This window comes from Vicia villosa, linkage group LG5 (assembly GCF_029867415.1).
Source record: "Vicia villosa cultivar HV-30 ecotype Madison, WI linkage group LG5, Vvil1.0, whole genome shotgun sequence".
Taxonomy (NCBI): domain Eukaryota; kingdom Viridiplantae; phylum Streptophyta; class Magnoliopsida; order Fabales; family Fabaceae; genus Vicia; species Vicia villosa.
In genome coordinates, this window is record NC_081184.1 from 141493892 (window position 1) to 141512572 (window position 18681).

Below are 18681 nucleotides of genomic sequence, written 5' to 3' on the forward strand. Positions count from 1 at the left end.
TACTTAGTCTACAACTCATATGCATGTATATAAATACATATTTGTAATTAAGTTTTTAATCACCTTTCATAATAACATTTTTTTATTCATTCCCTCTCTCTCTCTCATTCTCTTCTCACTCAAGGTGTGAGACATGATGATCTGAATTAAGAGATAAATAACTAAACAAATAATAATTAAAGAACACAAGAAATTGATAACTTATTTGGTGCAATTGTCGCATGCATCTAGAGTGCAATAGTTTGGTGAAAAGGAAATTCATTAATAATTAGTCAATAGTAAACGAAGGACTTAACTAAACTCTCTTTGTTCAGTGTCATTTTCCTAATATTATCCATGAATTTCAACTCAGACCTCCCCCCCCCCCCCCCCCCTAGAGTGCAATAGTTTGGTGAAAAGGAAATTCATTAATAATTAGTCAATAGTAAACGAAGGACTTAACTAAACTCTCTTTGTTCAGTGTCATTTTCCTAATATTATCCATGAATTTCAACTCAGACCTCCCCCCCCCCCCCCCTAAATCTGAGATCTACTCACTCTCATTTAAATATTCAAGTATTTGTAAGAATCAATAATACGAGTGTGACAAACTTTATGTATACAAACTAAAACTCTAACTCTCCAAAATACTGATGAATCACAAAGGATAGAGCTTTACACATGCAAAACACACTACAAGACTCTATGATTAATCTCTCAGAATGTGTGTATTTTCTTTTTTCTTATTAATCCACAAGGGGAACCAATCTCTTTATATTGAGAAATCAATCCAACTATAAAGCCTATTAGATTTCCACTAACAAATTCATACCATATCCAATCTTCAGGCAGTTAAATCTTTTTTTCGTAGCATATAAATCTTCAACAAATTAAATATTTACAAAAGAGATCTTTCCAAAAACAAATCATGTTGATTCTATAGCAAATTAAATCTTTTTTTAAAAAAATATTTTCAAAAAAATCATGCAAATTCTTATAAAAATTAATTTTTCCAAAATTAATCACACAGTAATGAAAACACAAAATTTGGAATCAAATAAAATCTTTTCAAAAATATGATTACTAACATCTTATTTACTAACATTTTACCAATAAAAATAAATCAATCATATTAAATAATCATTCTAAAAACAAGCTACTAATCATAATGATCGACATCAATGTAAAAAAATTGAAGAACTAAAATTTTATTTTAAAACAATTTTAAAAAATAAAGTACAAACTACTCGTGACCACTAGTGAGTATGAAAAAATTAAATGCAATTGCAATAAGTGAGTATTAAGCATCATAGCATATTTCTTTGCATTATTCTTTTAGTATTTCCTAGAATGAATCATGAACAACAAAATGGCTAGGAGTTGCTATTATCTTCAAATCTTTCTAGTACAAAGATATTGCCTTTGTCGTCCCTTCCTATTCTCATGTTATCATCAACATATCTAAGATAATGGAATTAAGAAACAACAACAATCATCATCAACATTAGTAGCATAAAAACATAGAAAGACAATTTATGTAACAATCATCAAAATTAGGATACGTGATATCTAGCCACCCCTCTGGATTGAAGATGCTCAACAAAATATCGTAGTTTTTTCGAAACACATTCATCAACTGTTCATGCAAAGAGAAAAAAATTATTATGCATTGGAAATTAGAATGAAAATTATGATTAGCATAGAAAAAATTTACTAATACTTCATATAATCATCTTATTTATTAAAGAAATTAAAGTTTATCTTTTATATTTTTTAACTAATTAATGTATATGGTCTATTATATATATGAGATAAAGTAATTATTCAATAAACCTAAAAGTAAATTTTTTCTCATAAGTACGATCAAAGGGAAGAGTATCTTAGAAGTAGCATACCTGATCAGGAATGATTGTGGATTTTTCAAAAGTAATGTCAACCCTCTGTGAATTTCAAGAAGTAGCTAAGTAATTAGTTATTTGGTAGCAATTTCATTAAATAAAAGTTACCAAACAAGAAGTTGAGCATTAACTGTTTTGGAAGCAATCTTGAATGAGGCCTCAATAGTAAGCTCTCCAGACAACATTGTCAGCCCTTTTGCATTGAACTTTACCACATTGACTGCTTTGTTCTCCATTTTCAAATCACATCACCAATGTTTAATCTCAGCAATAAATCAAATTCTATGAGTGGAAACGTTACTAAGTTTTGTGTTTTCTGAAGTTTAATATTACTGTTAAGAAAAGGGGGGTTTAGATCTAACCCAATCCTAAAAACCAGTTTGTAGGATGAGAACGGCTCTCACTTATAAGCACATGTTCAGGCTATATATTGTGCGATGTGGTATTCTTAACACACTTCTTAGCATTCAGGACTAAACATAACACACTTCTTAGCATTCAGGACTAAACATTTAGGGCGTGGAAATAAATAATAGGTGGTTCAATAGCAGAAATATAAACCTAATAGCAAACGCTTCACCGGATCTTACACCAGACTCTTGATACCATGTAAAAAATGTAGTTTAGGTCTAACACAATCCTACAAAATCGACATGTAGTTTGAGGATTGTTCCCAGTTATAAACACATCTTCAGACTATATATTATCCGATGTGGTACTCTTAACAATTATCAAATAAAATCTCAAGTAAAAAGAAAAAGGGCCAGCATCATACAAATTTGAGAAATGTATTGTATTTGTACCTTGGCTTGATCAATAATCTGAAAGAAATCACCTAATGAGATAAAGTCTCTTAGGCCTAACTTTGTCCTTCTTGATCCCAAAATTGAAATAGTGCTGTAAACAAGCCTCCAGCACCCATCCACCTTCCAACAAAAGAAACATAACATCAAAGTTCCTATATGTTTCATGATTTTGGTCACAACATCAATGTTTTGTGGCAACAATGCGGCCACTTATGACGCTGCACCAATAACAATAATTACGACGTGGCTGTGACCGTGCCATCGATTTAAAATGTTAACAATGACCAACTAACATAGTGAACTGATATTACCTTATCCAATTCAAGAGTTGGTTCTGGAGTTGGATTTTGAGATTCTAGCTGCTCCACCAAACTTTCAATTTCTAACTTCTTGCCAGATGGGATTCCAAATATCCCTCTGTTGATTCCTTCAAACACATTTGTTGTTCCAATCAAACAATACTAAGTGTAGCTCAGAACAACAAATAATAACAATAATTGAAGAGGGTTGGTAGTTGATACCTTCCAAAGCCTGGAAAAGTTCTATTTTCTTCTGAGCAAGTGTTTCATCTTCAAGTAAGCCATAACCAGAGGATTTTCCTGCAACTTTAATAATAGTAAAGGGTCTAAACCATAATGGTTTGTCACCAAATCTTGAAGTGTTTATCCTTGAACGATTAATAACAGGTATAAATCTTTGAAGTTTCACGATATTCATAGTTCTACAAACCAGAGGACTCAGATGAGAATCAGACAATGGAGAATGCACTAGCTTAGTTATCATAATAATAACTTTCAAGATTACATACAGAAGAATGAAACCGGGTAGAAGGGGATGGTGACACCTTCAGGGGTTGTTCTTTCAAGTTTGATGATAAAACATAAAGGGTGTCTCAAAGGTTTGGAGACAGTGGAACTGTGTACATGTTTGTTGTTTTATTTGATTGTTTAAATCAAGGTTTTGGATAGGTTTATTGAGACATGTGGTTAAAATTTCAAGTGTGTATGAGGTCCATGAGATAGATATTGTATGTGTTGGAATCTAACTTAGTGGCCTCAAAAGCTACATGCTCCAACAGTGTCCGTAAACTGAGTAAATGTGTTGACTACACAGTGGTTTTCAACCATTCATTCATTGATGTGCAGTTCTAATACAGAGTTAGCCTTTTATTCAGCATACACCAGTAATGACATGTTCAGTAGATTATATTCATAAGTAACCAAGGTTATCAAGCTTCCTTGTTCAATTGTAAAGGAAATTGTAGATTTTCAAGGTACCTTTGAATCTTTTGTATAAGATAAGAATAAGAATTCACAACGCAATAGGCATTGACACACGGTTAATTTGGCAAAATCATACTAGCACGGTGAATTTGTGTAAGTTCAGGAATTATGGCTTTAGCGAAAAAATCATCGCTACACAGGATTTTGTCAAAGTCATCATGAATCAAACATGCACGGATGCAATAAATTTTCAAATGTCTCGAATGCATAACATTAGGACATCAGAAAAACACCTTAAAAGTTGAAACATAACACTCGTCTATAACATATATTCGAGTTAACAACACACCCAAGAAAGTATAGAAAAGAGCAATTATCATAAAATCACTCCAGTTTTGTAACTAAAATTAAGCAGTACAATATAAATTTTCTGGGGTAACAAGGATGCATAGAACTATGATCCAGAAATATTGGCAGCAACATATTGTAAGGAATTTTTATTCGTAATAAATATTATCATATGCTCTAGGCAGCAGGGTTTGATTGGTTGGATTCTTGCTGTTTTTTCCACTGCTCTGGAGTTACAGCTTTCTTTACAGAGAGAGCATGAATCTCTTTCATTTCCTCTTCTAATGCAGCATTCACCATTCTATGCCTTTCAAGTAGCCTTTTGCCTTCAAATTGTTCCGACACGATCTCAACAGAAAAACTTGCACCACACCTAATAATACCAACATAGAATTATACAATTGTAAGATATAAAACAGGCAGTATACAGTGCTAGAAAGAAGCTAATGCAAAATGTGTTAGACGGAAAAAAAACTTACCCTCCAGATATATCGATTACTTCCTGAAACATAAATAAACAAACATCAGAACATAAGCAATTCAAAAGAAAAAAACAGAAGGGTTAAATACAAATGGAAGGTTCCCATGTTGGTGTGGTAGTACACATAATTATTCCGAGAAAGTAGAAACTGCTAAATGGAAGGTTAGGTTTTGAAGCACATACAGAAAACCAAAAACCCTTATAAAAATCCTCCTAGAAGTTAGATAATTTTCCTTTTAATTGCATAAAGTTCCATTTTCAATACATTTCAGTTAGGATGCTCTACAATATTAGCATTATATTAGGTATAAAAATTTCACATTTTAAGTTATTTTTTGCTAAAAGGGGGGTAAGTGTGCTTGAAAACAAAAGGTGTGTGCGTCCTAAGTAGTTAATTCAGTTATTGAGCTAAAGAATCCCGAGAGAGTTTGAAGAAGCCGGTACTGGCCAAGGTTTTAACCTAGAAAATCTAAAATAACTACTAATTAACTAAATTTGTCTATAAAAAAAATGTACCCTGCAACAAATGTAAAAATAGGGAAAACATAATGTGTGTTCTACCCCCATATTGGCCGTGGTGGTTATCCAAAACCCGCTACTGTAATCCGCCACAACAGTTATCAGAGATATTAATATACAGCCCCGGCCTGGTATATAACTACAGATTGAACTAGATGCTGTAGGTTGTTGGTCCAAGATTCAATCTCTCTCAATATATTAATGTAAACAAATTGTTGATATTCAGACATCAACAGCTTTTAAATAAAAAATAGCTAAAGATAACAAAAGAGTACATAACTCTTAGGGCCCTTGCTTGAACATAACAGACAGTGTCATTATAGCTGTTGCATGTATCAAAATTGCAACAAAAAACATCATTGAAAGTGTGTTTTACTAGTCAATTTGGTACTCAAATGTCTCCTGTCAGTTAGTTTGGTCCTAACATGTGTTTTAAGGTTATCAGTTTGGTCTATGATAATTCTCTATAACAATAGTATCATAAAGAACATGAGAATTTTGGATCATAAAGCATGTATTATCATCTAAGACAGAAACAAAGAAATTGCAAATTCCAATGAAAAGAAAATAGAGAAGGAAATTGGGGAAGAAAAGCTTACAAGATGGGAAGGGTTAAGTTTGGAGTTCAAAGATGATTCCACTTGTTCCTTTGACACACCCATTACTATCTTTTCTGGTCTTGCACTCTCTGTTTACGCGGTCTTCTTTTTTAGGGTATTCTTCTTCTTCTTCTTCTTCTTCAATTTGCGGAGGAATATATTTATTCGCCTCTTAACTTGCCTTTCTTCCCACGCCCATAAATATACCAATATAGTTAAATCTAAATAATTAATTTATTAAAAAAATTAATTAAGTATAATTAAATTTTTTGATTTCATGTACAATACTATAATATTCTTATTATATTTGATGAATAACCTATTAATATTAAATATTTTTAAATTAAATAACAGGTATAATAATAATAATAATAATAATAATAATAATATAAACATTTTGTATTACTATAGTTCTTAGGGAAAAGGGGTCCTTAGTTAGACTCCAGTGGTAAAGGAGCTCCAGCTAAGGACGCAATCCGAAGAATACTAGGTTCGATTCTTAGTTGAAAACAATACTTGGCCAGTGTCCATATCTCTCGGCACAAACTCTGAATTACTAATGAGTTTGTTTGATATAATATTTTTGTAGAGCAAATTTTAAATTTTCAAAATACTTTTAAAAATTGTTTTAGTAAAATAAAAGAATTTAATAATAATAATAATAATAGTAATAAAATTATAATGTTAATTTAATGAAAAATATAAATTTTATTATTCTCTCTGTCACAAAATAAGTGTCACTTTTCGTGTTCAAGGCTATTTTTATTTTTATTTTTTAATTGTACCCTCTAATTAATACTCATAATTTACTATTTTTCATTGCATTAATGATGATAAAAATACACCAATAACAAATAAGAATAATTTGATAAAGTTGTCATTCTCTTTTTTATTCATCACATCTATCATATAAGAAGAGTCTACCATTTCCTCATCTCTTAGCTATGCCACATCAGCCTCTCTTCTCACAAAATTCCACATCATTCCCTTTCCAATGTATGTTGCAGCAGTTGTAAGGATTGAACTTTAAACCTCCAACCTCTCATGATGTCGCAGTTACAAATTATTTACTTTCTCTGGCCATCCACATTCCAAACTGCTTACAGCACTAATGACCTCATATAATGCTTTGCATATTTATCAACCACTTTCATTCTTCTTCTTTCCACGTTTAATTCAGTGTGCTGTGAAATTGAATGATCATGTGTGAGTCAGAGGGATCCTGATTGAAGATTTGCGTTGGGTTGTATGTATGTGATGGTGGAAGACGTCAGTTATGGGTGGATCGCGGCTGTAGCCGCTGATGATGGTGGTGGTCTACATGGGTTATCACGGTTTGAAGCGCCGTGGTGTGGAGGTTATGCGTGGTGTCGGAAATGTTGGTAGTGCTCCAGTGTGTTTCCAGATCTGTTTTGGTTCCTTCGACACCACAGTTTTTTTTCTTTTTTTTTCTTTTTTACTCTGTTGAGTTGTAACTTGCAGGCTGCATCTCATAATAATGCTTATAAGGCGAATTTTTTTCTTTTCATTTTCGTTTCACGATTTGTGAGGTGCTTTCATTCCATCTCTGTAATATTTTCTATTTTTTTGTTATTTTATTTTATGAATTCCATCTCTGTAATATTTTCTATATTAATCATGGATATGTTATTTGCGTGATATATGATATTTCTTAACTCATGTTTCTTTTTTGTTTAAGGGCAATGCCATCAACTACCATTGCTCGAAGAAGAAGTGAAGTCTGAAATATTTGATTATCATAATAGTGTTGAAGATTCTTTGTAGAAAATATTTATGAATGCATTATAGAAATCATTTACTCAAACCCTTGAAAATCAGATAACAAGGTGTAGCAAAATCTTTTGTAACAAAGAAACCATAATGATTGAGTTTTTTTCTATTATTTTATCATGCTAAATATATTTATTTATCCATTTTTATTTGATGATTAATGTTTTTGTGTTTTGTCCTTAGATGTTTGGTCATATGGATTGTTATAGACTAACACTTAATCCACAAACTCATTTGTCCCAATATATTATTAAAGTTATTTATAATTATAATTAATTTAAAAATAATTTATGAATAAAACATAGTTTACCTAATAATCTAATATAACTAGTAAGATACCCGTGCCAGCTGTCGCTACCGCGAAAATTAACAGAGTCGCCACTAACATATTTATCCTGAAAAGGAAGGGAATGCCAGCAAACCACAAAACAAAACAACGGTCTCACGACCAGAGAAAAAGGGTAAGGGAGTCGGTTACGCGAGGGGAAGGTATTAGCACCCCTCGCGCCCATCGTACTCGATGGTATCCACGCCTGTGTCTAAATCTATGGGTGTGTAAGCAAACTACGCTAATCTGGACTAAAATGAATGCAGAATGTAGGGAAAAGAAAGGATTATGCTCGCACGGGACCTACCCCGCTGCCTACGTATCTGTTTTGCAGAATCAGAGCTACCGTAGCTCGGCTAACTAATTTTGTTTGTTTTGTGTTTTTTAGGTGAACGAGTTACATTCACACTCCGCTGCTCGACCTTTGGAGGCTTACGCTTGGGAATGGAGCGGAAATAACAAGTTCTTAAGAAAAGAAAATCAAAGAGTGTGGTTTGTGTTTTAAAGAATGCATGAGGAAGACCTAAGCTAGGGGAAAGCTTGCTACCTAATGTTATCATACAAAGGGTATCAGTCTAAACTAAACTAATCAACCTACGAGGGAAAAGGGAAGCAAACAATAATATCACACAAACGAGCATCCGCTCGTAAAGCAAACAAAACCAACGGTACTGACCGAATGGTAGAAAAGCGGTCCCGCCATAGCCAAGGGGAGCAGCTCAACCCAAGTCAACCAAGCATTAGACCTCGCGAAAATGATCGGGCCATAGACAAGAGGGCGGACCCCTCTCAGCAACCAAGTCGTCACGGATCGTAAAGGAAAACGGTGCGTGCGTACACCGAGCATCAACGTCGAGCGACGCGAGCTATAGGAAAGACGGGGGTCCGATTGCATGAACCCTTTACCTGACATACTCGATAACAAGATCTTTTGCACGTTCGGAAGCAAACAACGCGAGGCGTGCGCCTACCAAACAGACTCGATGAGACTAGGCGGGGGTTGATTACGAACCCTTGACCGCATGCCTTCCATGAGGACTTAACGGAGTGCCATATAGGACTTATTACACCGTGACTCCCTGCCGCAAAGCACAAATATAAACACACCAACAAAAACAGAGCCTCTTTCGAGGACTTGGCCAGGTGCATGTCTAAGTCCTACTTCTCATGTTATTGGATGATGCGGGAAAGCGATAAAGTGCGAGAGAAATAAAATGAAACGAAATCAATACCAAACGGATGACGATCCGTAAACTAAAGCGAAGAGAGCGAGTAAACTAGGATCCCGCGAGCGAGCTAGCAAAAGCAATAGCAAACATGTCAGCACTCCGATTAGAATCCGCATAAGCAATCAAGAGTCGGCGCGATGAAAGTAAATCACGCGCCAACGTGTGCATCGGGCACAACGAATACCATACACCTGCAAGGGAAACAGAAATTCGGACAAGCAAGTATAATGATAAAGGATGCGTGTAGAAACGCGAATCAGAGAGAGGATAAATGTCGTGTCCCGCAAATAAAGCGGAACACGAGAGCGGGCATCGACCAGAGCCTCCATGTTGCCTTGCATACTAGCACACACGTTAGAGATAACAAAGCACCGCAATCGGAATTGCGTTATTGAATTATAAGCTGAACCGGAAACGGATAACGGAATAGAAAGTGAAAACATAACAAAAGCAAACAAGAAGAAACGTGGGATAGCATTCAAAAGCAAATCAAATATGTACACTAAAACTACGGAAGCCAACACAAGTATTTACATGCACAACGGTACACCGAAACGGCGAAACCGGGTAAAAACAGTGAAAACTAAACTCGTCAGAATTAAGCCAAAATTTTATTGCAAGGTTAAAACATGCTAAAGAAGTCAAATATGCAATTAGAATTTACAAAATCGGCCTGGAAGCGCGACTTTCAAGACGGGGAAGAAGCGGAATTGGTGGAAAAAGTCGGCCGAAATCGAAAATAAACTGTTCTAACAGTTCCGAAAACCATATTCCACTCAAGAAACACTAACCACATGCTTAAAAATGATAAGCGGTTCTAAAGTTGTAACATTTTCAATCAAAGCCGACGTACCGCGTCTATTTGCAAAAATGAGGGAAAAAGAGGATAGCATTCATGTCATAACAGAAAAAATCAGCACTCAACAACATCACTTAATCAATCAAACAAGCTCTATTCTCATTTTGTATCCATGACTAAATCATAAGCCAAATGCACAACAATTTCTTTTAGTTTCTACATTCCCATGAGTCAACAAAATGATGAAATGCACCAACAACTACACAACCAAAAATTCTGCATTGAGATGCTCTAAAACAGTCCCAAAAAGTTACTTAGAAACACATCTAAACACAAGAAAATGGTTCATGGTACTTTGCACAAGATAGCATATGATTGACATGTTGGAAATTAGAATCAAGCATAGTTTCAAGTAAGCACAAAGTATCAAATCCTTAACAAATAAAGTTCTCCACAATTAAGCATCAAGTGTTACTAACATTCAGGACAAATGCACAACAGTTCACATAAGCATGGTACCGATTAATTTTCAGCATTTCAACACAATTGAAATTCATCGTTCTCTCAAATTACATGTCAACAATACCACCAACCAACATAGAAATTTCCAGCATCAAATGTCCACCAAATGAGCAATACAATTCACATTATCAATCACTAAAACAACACCAAAATTCCAGCATCTATGTACAATGTCTAGCGCAAAACATCACACAATCCGCAAGTTGATTTTAGCATGAGACATGTTCTTTTCAAGTAGCATCAAACTCTTAACAAATGACACCATGCTTAGGATCAAGTTTCTTCTTGAGTCAACTATTCGAAATCACGATATCAATACATCCATCATTAAGAACAACACACATTCAATAACATGACACCATCAAACAAATGAAAACATGAAAATCGAATCGGTTTGGCCAAAATTTCGGTAAAATATCACAAACCCGTAACAGGGCAGACCACCCAAAACTGGACCGAATTTTGTCCGAATCGAGAAACCGTACGCGTGGAGAGCTTTAGAATGTTCGAGAAAATCGGTTTTCATTAAAAAAAATCCAGAAAACTCCATACGGTTAGAGAGTTATGACTAAAACACATTTTTAGCACAAATTGAAAAAAATGAACAAGTTAGCATATTGTCTCATGAAGCTGACATAACCAATGTTTATCATATTTCAAATAATCTACAAGAAATGACAGCAACTTGGTTCAACCATCCAACTCCACACTTACCACTCAACATCACCACGCAATTTGGACAACAAAATTAATCAATTATCAACAAGTGCTTCATCAACAAATTACAACCACATCAGCCAACATTTATCTTCACAAATCTCATATCAAAACTATTCATGCTTACCAAACAAACCAGCAAGTGGAGTAAGAGCATTAACATTCATGAACTATCATCAAAACAACCTAATCATCAACTGAACTCATGTACTCAGGTCAAGATCATCTCATCAATTCGAATTATCATCAACTAAACACAACAACAATTATTATCATTACCAATCAACAACAAAATCATCATCTAATTCTCATCAATATCTAACAATTAGTAATACAAAAATTCAATTTCAATCTCCACCTCCACTCAATTGTTCAACAAATTGAAACAACGTCATCAACACATGACAATAAGCATCAATCAATTAGTAATGATCAATTTGCAATGCCGACAGTTCATACAAGCATTAATACAAGCACCTAGCATGTTTATTTGTGAACAAACAATCAACTCATGAATGCTCATCCATTCAAGTGATACAATTCACGTACAAACTATGACTCCTATCAACTTTCCGCACCATCACAAAATGAACAGCAAGTAATTCAAATTCACTTTTCTAATTACTAATAGCAATGAGTATTAAGCATTATCCACGACACAACTACATTACTTCAAAAGCAAGATCAAAGTTCTAAAGCGAGGTCAAAGTTCCAAGAATTGAATTACCGTAATCGAAATGACGAGAAAGTGATCGGAAGTACGAAGTGGAAGATGCCGCGTCGGAAGCTTGCTGCACCGGAAAGTGAATTCGCACCGGAGGGGGAAGTCGTGTCGGAAGACAATCGCCGGAGGGATGTGCCGCGGTCACCGTGTGGAGACAAGTGATGTGCGATCGGAAAAAGAGAGTTCAGAAAGAGATCTGAAACTTTTTCTTTACGTGTTCTTGAGGAATTCTATGAAGTTCATAGTGTTCTTCCCTTTTTTCTATATTTTTTTGGTATTTTGATCTTAGAGAGAAGTGAGTGAGAATTGGTTTTTGTTTGTGTGATTTTTGGTAAAAGTGGAATTATTAGAGAAAAAGAGGGAAAAAAGTATATATAGTTTAAATGGTGAAACGTCAAAAATGCCCCCGACGTATCTCCTTTTGCTCGTTTTCGAGGAAACGTGAATCGGTGCGAAATTCGGAAATAAAACGAACATCACTATGAAGATGACCAAATTTGTGACTCGTAGCCGCGAGAATCGTCTCAATCCGACAAACGGTGAGGAAATTATGCGCGTTTGAATGACGAGAAAAATCGGTTCATATGGTGCGACTGTGCAGAATTTTGCGAGTACCGTTCAGAGAACGTGATAAAACTCATACTTCGGTTCCAAATCTGACTTAGCATGTGTGACGAAGAATCGAAGATAACGAAATTTCCGAGTGAATGCCGCCGGGATGGACTTCATACGATAAAAATCGAAAAAGTTATGAATTTTCGAACTCGGCGCAACATACCCGAAAGCCACTTTTCACTGAAAAATCAAGGCGTTCTTCAAAATGCTGGGAATTTTTGGTGCATAATTGGTCTTCGGTCCGAACATATAAAATCTTGGTAATGATAGTACGGAGCTCCAGTTAAATTTTCAAGAGAATCCGACGAGCGGATTGTGAGATATGAATTTTTTATTGTTCGAAAACCCTACATTCAGCACCGTTTTTCACTGCGAAACCTCAAGTAATTTGCAAATCTGACAACCTTCCTCAAAAAATTGGCTTCCGAGCCGAACACGAAAGTTGTAGATATCGTCGAAATAGTCGAGATTACGCGGGAACTTAGCTCATATCACCTTCCAAATGGGACTTGTGAATTTTCTCGTATTTGCACTGTTAAAACCATTTTTCACACCGTATCTTCTTAAACCCATGAAAACTCTTTATTATTTCTTCAATTTTTGAATGACGAAATAAACGTCATTATTAACTTATAGCTCAAATAAAGAGGGCAAATTTTGGGGTGCAACAGCTGCCCCTATTCAAACTTCTTGAACCTGGCGAGTGAGAAACGAAAGTTTCGAACAGTTGAGGTGGAAGGAGATTGAATACCTGAATGAACTTGAAAATTTGCACTCTTGATCAATAGAAGATTCCGTCTTGTGATAAGAAGGAATGTACCACCCCGCAAGCAGGGAGAAAAAACTTCAATTGATCTGGATAATAAATATGCTCCAACTTGTGAAAAAGGAGGAACGGGCACCCACAGGCAGGGGAAACACTTCAAATGATTTGGGCATCAAGAGAAGGAACATCTCGACTGATCTGAATATCAGACGTAGCAGATGTCTCCGAACTTGCATCGGGATAGATGTCTTAAGTCGATCTGGGAATCGAAGGAGATACACCGGTTGATCTGGACATCAACGAGTAAAAGTATCTCTGATCTGGGAATCTGGGCAGACATCTCTTCTGATGCAATTAAATCATCAGGTAGATATTCCTACTAATCTGGGAATTAGTGACTAGCTCCTTCGTAAGACCACGGGGATCCGGAGGCGGTTCCTTCAACTGAACTGGTAATCAGGATAGGAACAATATCTCTTCCGAACTGTGTACGCCGGGGAAAGAATGCCTTTAAACTGATCTAGACATGATGCTAGAAAATAAGTAGGACAATCTTCATCTGAAAGACAAAGTCGATCAGGCAGACATCTCCATCTGATCTGATGATATCAGCGGCTTGCTCCTTCGTAAGATCTTGGGAGATCCGGAGGCGGTTCCTTCAACTAATCTGAATCTGAATATTAGGATAGGAACAGATATCTCTTCCGAACTGTGTACGCCGGGTAAAGAAAACGTCTTCAACTGATGGTTAGGCATCAGGACTGGGCAGGCGAGTTTCTTCTTCTGAACGAACTAAATCGTCAGGGAGTAGATATTTCCAACTGATCTGATGTATCAGAGGGCTTGCTCCTTCGGAAGATCTATAGAGATCCGGAGGCGGTTCCTTCAACTGAGCTGGATATCAGGATAGGAACAAATATCTTCCACCGATCTGGGGGCATCGGGAATAGGAATGTCTTTGAACTGATCTGAGCTATGCCAGAAAATAAGTAGAACAATCCTCTTCTGATTCAAAACATCAGGATAAGCGCCTGTAATGACTAGGCGAATATTGCTCTCTAGGGAGCATTTGAATCTGGATAATTGTCCTGCAGAAAGAAACAGATATGATATGATTTATGCATGATGCATGTATGAATGTTTATAGAATAACGCTCCCGAGAAGGAAGACGCTACACGCTTTTGAGAATGCTATGCAAATGATGCATGATCCGAACGTTGCTTAGGGAGGCAACAGATGAGCACTGAATTGCTGAAGAAGTCCTGGAGAGAGTATAGAACTCTGCGGGGAGGACAAGATGAGTGATCAAGGGTCACGACTGCGAGCTGGCAAAGATGGATCAGAAATCTGTTGGAGACGATCAAATCTAGGCGCGAGCTCTGGTTGGGGAATAAATCCTGCTTGGGGATATGAACATCCCAAATGACTGCTTGGGGAATACCTTGGCAACTTCATTGGAGAAGCAAATTCTCGACATTCTGGGGATGCGGAGATAAGAGCAAGTCATGAAGACAACTCTGATGGGGAGTGACCAACTAGCTTGCGTATGACGCATTCCGCTGGGAAAATCCTTGAAGGAAACAGATTCTGCTGAGGATGCATGCGAATCTCTGCTGAGGAAAGACTCGGTGGGGAAGATGAATACTTCTGCACAAAGATCCACTGATGAGATGAGGAATCCGTTGGGGATAAGGACTTAGCATAAGAACCTTTTGTTAAGACAACTCCACTGGGGAACAAGATGACTCTCCTGGGGAGAACAGGTCAATCTGTTGGGGAGAGAAAACGCTCTACTGGGGAGAAAGAGGAACTCGGGCAAGGAACCTCATTAAGAGCTAGCTGGGGAATCAGACACCATTCCATCATGATTCAACTGGGGAGAAAGCATTCCGTCGGGAATAAGGCTTCTGGAGCATAGAGAATGCATTAAGATGTGCTTTACTGAGGATATGAGAATCCTGGAGCAAGGAAAGTCCCATCTGAAAGTACTCAGCTGGGGAATGAGAATCTTTCATGATTAAGTCCGCCGATATGCTGATACGAAGCGCTTGCAAGCATGTACCTGCGAGACAAACAAATGCAAATGCCCCAGGATATAGCATGGTATCTTAGCCTGCCATCCCAATTACACAAAACTTCGAAGTAGATTCAAAGGTTTCATTTCTAATCATGTATTGTAAAAGCAATGCAGTTTTCATATGCAAAGTTTAACACAAACTTAGGACGTTTTATGCAAACAAAACGGTAAAAGAAAACAGTTGTTTAAGATAAAAAAGATCTTTATTAATTGCAAAAGGAATGCTCATAAAAGAGCGAACACTTTTCAGAAGTAGTTCCTAGTAAGAGGTAACCACACATTTATTGAGTACGAGAGAAATGGCAATGTGAAACGGATATCCATTGGTTTCGATCCCGCTATCACTTTTATAACTGCGACGCTCTCATCTCCTTGCTTTGGAAGACCGTACTCATTAGGATTGATCACTGCCCGATGACATCACCAAACTTGTGGATCCGACGGGGTTTGTGAGCGCCTTTAGGGATTTGAGTTGCCAGCGATGCAAACTCAAGAACACGGAGTCTTGCTTATCCCTCGGTCGGGAGCCCTAAACAAAGTGAGTGGATGTTGTGCATGCTTTAGGGATTTGAGCTGCCCGGTGCAAACTCAAGAACACGGAGTCTTGCTTATCCCTCGGTCGGGAGCCCTAAACACGACGATTGGAATTAGAAAATGCTTTAGGGATTTGAGCTGCCAGGTGCAAACTCAAGAACACGGAGTCTTGCTTATCCCTCGGTCGGGAGCCCTAAGCATGTATGAAGAGTGATTGCCATGGTGGCATGCGAGATGTAGTCATTGGCTTTTGTCCCTTTTTTGCCTAAGCCGCCCTTTCGGGTTTTCAACTTAGCGGGTATATTTGTTTCTTTTTCATTCTTTTGCCTGATTCATTTTCTTTTCTCTTTTTTTTCTTCTTTTTTTTTCTTTTTTTTTCTTCTCTTTTTTTTTTATCAGGTCTATGCGAAGTATTTTTTGACTACATCTGCGTTCACAGGGTGCGAAAAGCTCTCGCCATCCATCGTTGCAAGCATCATGGCGCCGCCAGAGAATACTTTCTGCACAACAAAGGGGCCTTCATACGTCGGAGTCCACTTGCCTCGAGGATCGCCTTGAGGGAGAATGATTCTTTTGAGTACCAGGTCACCTGGTTTGTAGCTTTGGGGTCGCACCCGCTTGTCAAAAGCTTTTCTCATCTTCTTTTGGTATACCTGACCATGACCAATAGCCGCTAAGCGCTTCTCATCAATGAGGTTTAACTGATCCAAACGATTTTGTACCCATTCTGACTCGTCAAGCTCGACGTCTTTCATAATCCTCAAGGAAGGGATCTCAACTTCAACTGGCAATACTGCTTCCATACCATAAACCAGTGAGAAAGGAGTTGCCCTAGTCGATGTACGCACAGAGGTACGATAACCATGCAAAGCGAAAGGTAACATCTCGTGCCAATCTCGGTACGTCACTACCATCTTCTGCACAATCTTCTTAATGTTTTTGTTGGCCGCTTCAACAGCGCCATTCATCTTTGGACGATACGGAGAAGAATTGTGATGCTTAATCTTGAAGGACTCACAAAGCTCCTTCATCATCTTGTTATTGAGATTCGATCCATTATCAGTAATGATCTTCTCGGGAATCCCATAACGACAGATTATGTTGTGTTTGATAAAGCGAGTAATCACTTGTTTGGTAACATTCGCATAAGATGCGGCTTCAACCCACTTGGTGAAGTAATCGATGGCAACCAAAATGAATCGATGTCCATTAGAGGCAGTAGGCTTAATCTCTCCAATCATGTCAATGCCCCACATTGCAAAAAGCCACGGAGAAGTCAAGACATTCAACGGCACAGGCGGCACGTGCACTTTATCAGCATAGATCTGGCACTTGTGACAAATTCTGACATGGTTATGACAATCAGTTTCCATAGTGGACCAATAGTAACCAGCCCTCAAGATCTTCTTAGCCATTGTATGCCCACTTGAATGGGTACCAAACTCACCTTCGTGCATTTCCTCTATGATTTTCGAAGCTTCTTCCTTCACAACACATCGGAGCAACACACCGTCATGATGCCTCTTGTACAACACCCCACCGTTGAGGTAAAACTTAGCTGTAAACCTTCTCAGAAACTTCTTATCAGTCACCGATGCTTCGGGAGGATACTCTTGAGTTTCGAGGAACTTTTTTATATCATGATACCAGGGATTTCCATCCAGTTCAACATCAGCCTCAAAGCAGAATGCCGGCTCATCCAACCTATTGATGGTGATGTTAGGCGCTTCATTGGCCCATTTCACTTTGAACATGGAAGCCAAGGTAGCGAGAGCATCAGCAAGATTGTTCTCTTCTCTAGAAATATGCTCGAATGTGATCTCATCAAAATACGGAATGAGTCTCATCACATGCTCCCTGTACGGAATCAGATTCTGATGGCGAGTTTCCCAATCTCCATTGATCTGGCTAATGACAAGATTGGAATCCCCATAAAATTTCAAGTACTTGATTCGCAAATCAATCGCAGCTTCGATACCATAAATGCAGGCTTCATATTCAGCCATGTTATTAGTGCAATCAAAACAGATTCTGGCTGTAAATGGAATATGAAAACCTGATGGAGAAGTAATTACAGCTCCAACACCATTCCCGAGTGCATTAGAGGCACCATCGAACACGAGCGTCCATCGCGATCCTGGTTCGGGTCCTTCCTCCGGTCCGGGAATGTTACAATCTCTGATGTACAGAACATCCTCATCGGGGAATTCAAACTTCATCGGTTCATAATCTTCGACCGGCTGATGCGCCAGATAATCTGCCAACACACTACCTTTGATGGCTTTCTGGGTAGTATATTGGATATCATATTCAGTCAAAATCATTTGCCACCTGGCTACTCTTCCGGAAAGAGCGGGCTTCTCAAAAACATACTTGATAGGATCCATCTTGGAAATCAGTAAGGTGGTGTGAACCAACATATACTGCCTCAGCCGGCGAGCAGCCCACACCAAAGCACAGCAAGTTTTCTCGAGCAGTGAGTATAGGGATTCACAGTCGGTAAACTTTTTGCTAAGGTAGTATATTGCATGCTCTTTTCGGCCAGACTCGTCATGTTGACCCAGCACACATCCCATTGAGTTTTCAAGAACTGTGAGGTACATAATCAAAGGCCTTCCTGGAACTGGAGGCATTAGTATCGGAGGTTCCTGCAGATACTCTTTCACTTTTTCGAATGCTTTTTGACAATCATTATTCCACCTGGCCGTCTGATCTTTTCTTAGTA

The 18681-nt window shown here is 37.6% G+C and overlaps 2 protein-coding genes across 7 annotated transcripts; both read right to left on the reverse strand.

Annotated features, from left to right (window-relative positions):
• Nucleotides 1-1161: 1161 nt before the first annotated feature.
• On the reverse strand, nt 1162-4056 carry LOC131602823 (fibrillin protein 5 homolog). 2 transcript variants are annotated; one of them, XM_058875022.1, is made up of 8 exons: nt 3492-4056; nt 3205-3404; nt 2995-3110; nt 2681-2803; nt 2009-2107; nt 1875-1919; nt 1542-1615; nt 1162-1440 (listed from the first exon to the last, which is right to left on the reverse strand). In XM_058875022.1, the coding sequence occupies exons 2-8, from the start codon at nt 3398-3400 to the stop codon at nt 1353-1355; spliced, it is 741 nt and encodes a 246-aa protein (XP_058731005.1). In that variant the 5' UTR covers nt 3401-3404; nt 3492-4056; the 3' UTR covers nt 1162-1352. The 2 variants fall into 2 exon arrangements, with proteins under 2 accessions (XP_058731005.1, XP_058731004.1); XM_058875021.1 differs by having other exon boundaries at nt 3205-4056.
• A 204-nt stretch (nt 4057-4260) lies between these two features.
• LOC131602824 (protein BOLA2) lies at nt 4261-12310 on the reverse strand. Of its 5 annotated transcripts, none has more exons than XM_058875025.1 (5): nt 11967-12310; nt 9205-9268; nt 5854-6034; nt 4734-4756; nt 4261-4627 (listed from the first exon to the last, which is right to left on the reverse strand). In XM_058875025.1, exons 3-5 carry the CDS (start codon nt 5914-5916, stop codon nt 4432-4434), a joined length of 282 nt encoding a protein of 93 aa, XP_058731008.1. In that variant the 5' UTR covers nt 5917-6034; nt 9205-9268; nt 11967-12310; the 3' UTR covers nt 4261-4431. The 5 variants fall into 5 exon arrangements, with proteins under 5 accessions (XP_058731008.1, XP_058731007.1, XP_058731006.1 ...); XM_058875024.1 differs by having other exon boundaries at nt 5854-6038; XM_058875023.1 differs by having other exon boundaries at nt 5854-6074.
• Between the last annotated feature and the right edge of the window lie 6371 nt (nt 12311-18681).

What these genes read in the sequence shown, in the direction of transcription:
- LOC131602824 (XM_058875026.1), bottom strand. Translation starts at nt 5,916, where the DNA reads ATGGGTGTGTCAAAGGAACAAGTGGAATCATCTTTGAACTCCAAACTT. An exon ending in AACTTAACCCTTCCCATCTT is followed by an intron (nt 4,757 to 5,853) that starts GTAAGCTTTTCT and finishes TTTATGTTTCAG; the next exon opens with GAAGTAATCGATATATCTGG. An exon ending in GTAATCGATATATCTGGAGG is followed by an intron (nt 4,628 to 4,733) that starts GTAAGTTTTTTT and finishes TGGTATTATTAG; the next exon opens with GTGTGGTGCAAGTTTTTCTG.
- LOC131602823 (XM_058875021.1), bottom strand. Translation starts at nt 3,466, where the DNA reads ATGATAACTAAGCTAGTGCATTCTCCATTGTCTGATTCTCATCTGAGT. An exon ending in AGATTATTGATCAAGCCAAG is followed by an intron (nt 2,108 to 2,680) that starts GTACAAATACAA and finishes TTGAAAATGGAG; the next exon opens with AACAAAGCAGTCAATGTGGT. An exon ending in GAGGGGTGGCTAGATATCAC is followed by an intron (nt 1,441 to 1,541) that starts GTATCCTAATTT and finishes CCATTATCTTAG; the next exon opens with ATATGTTGATGATAACATGA.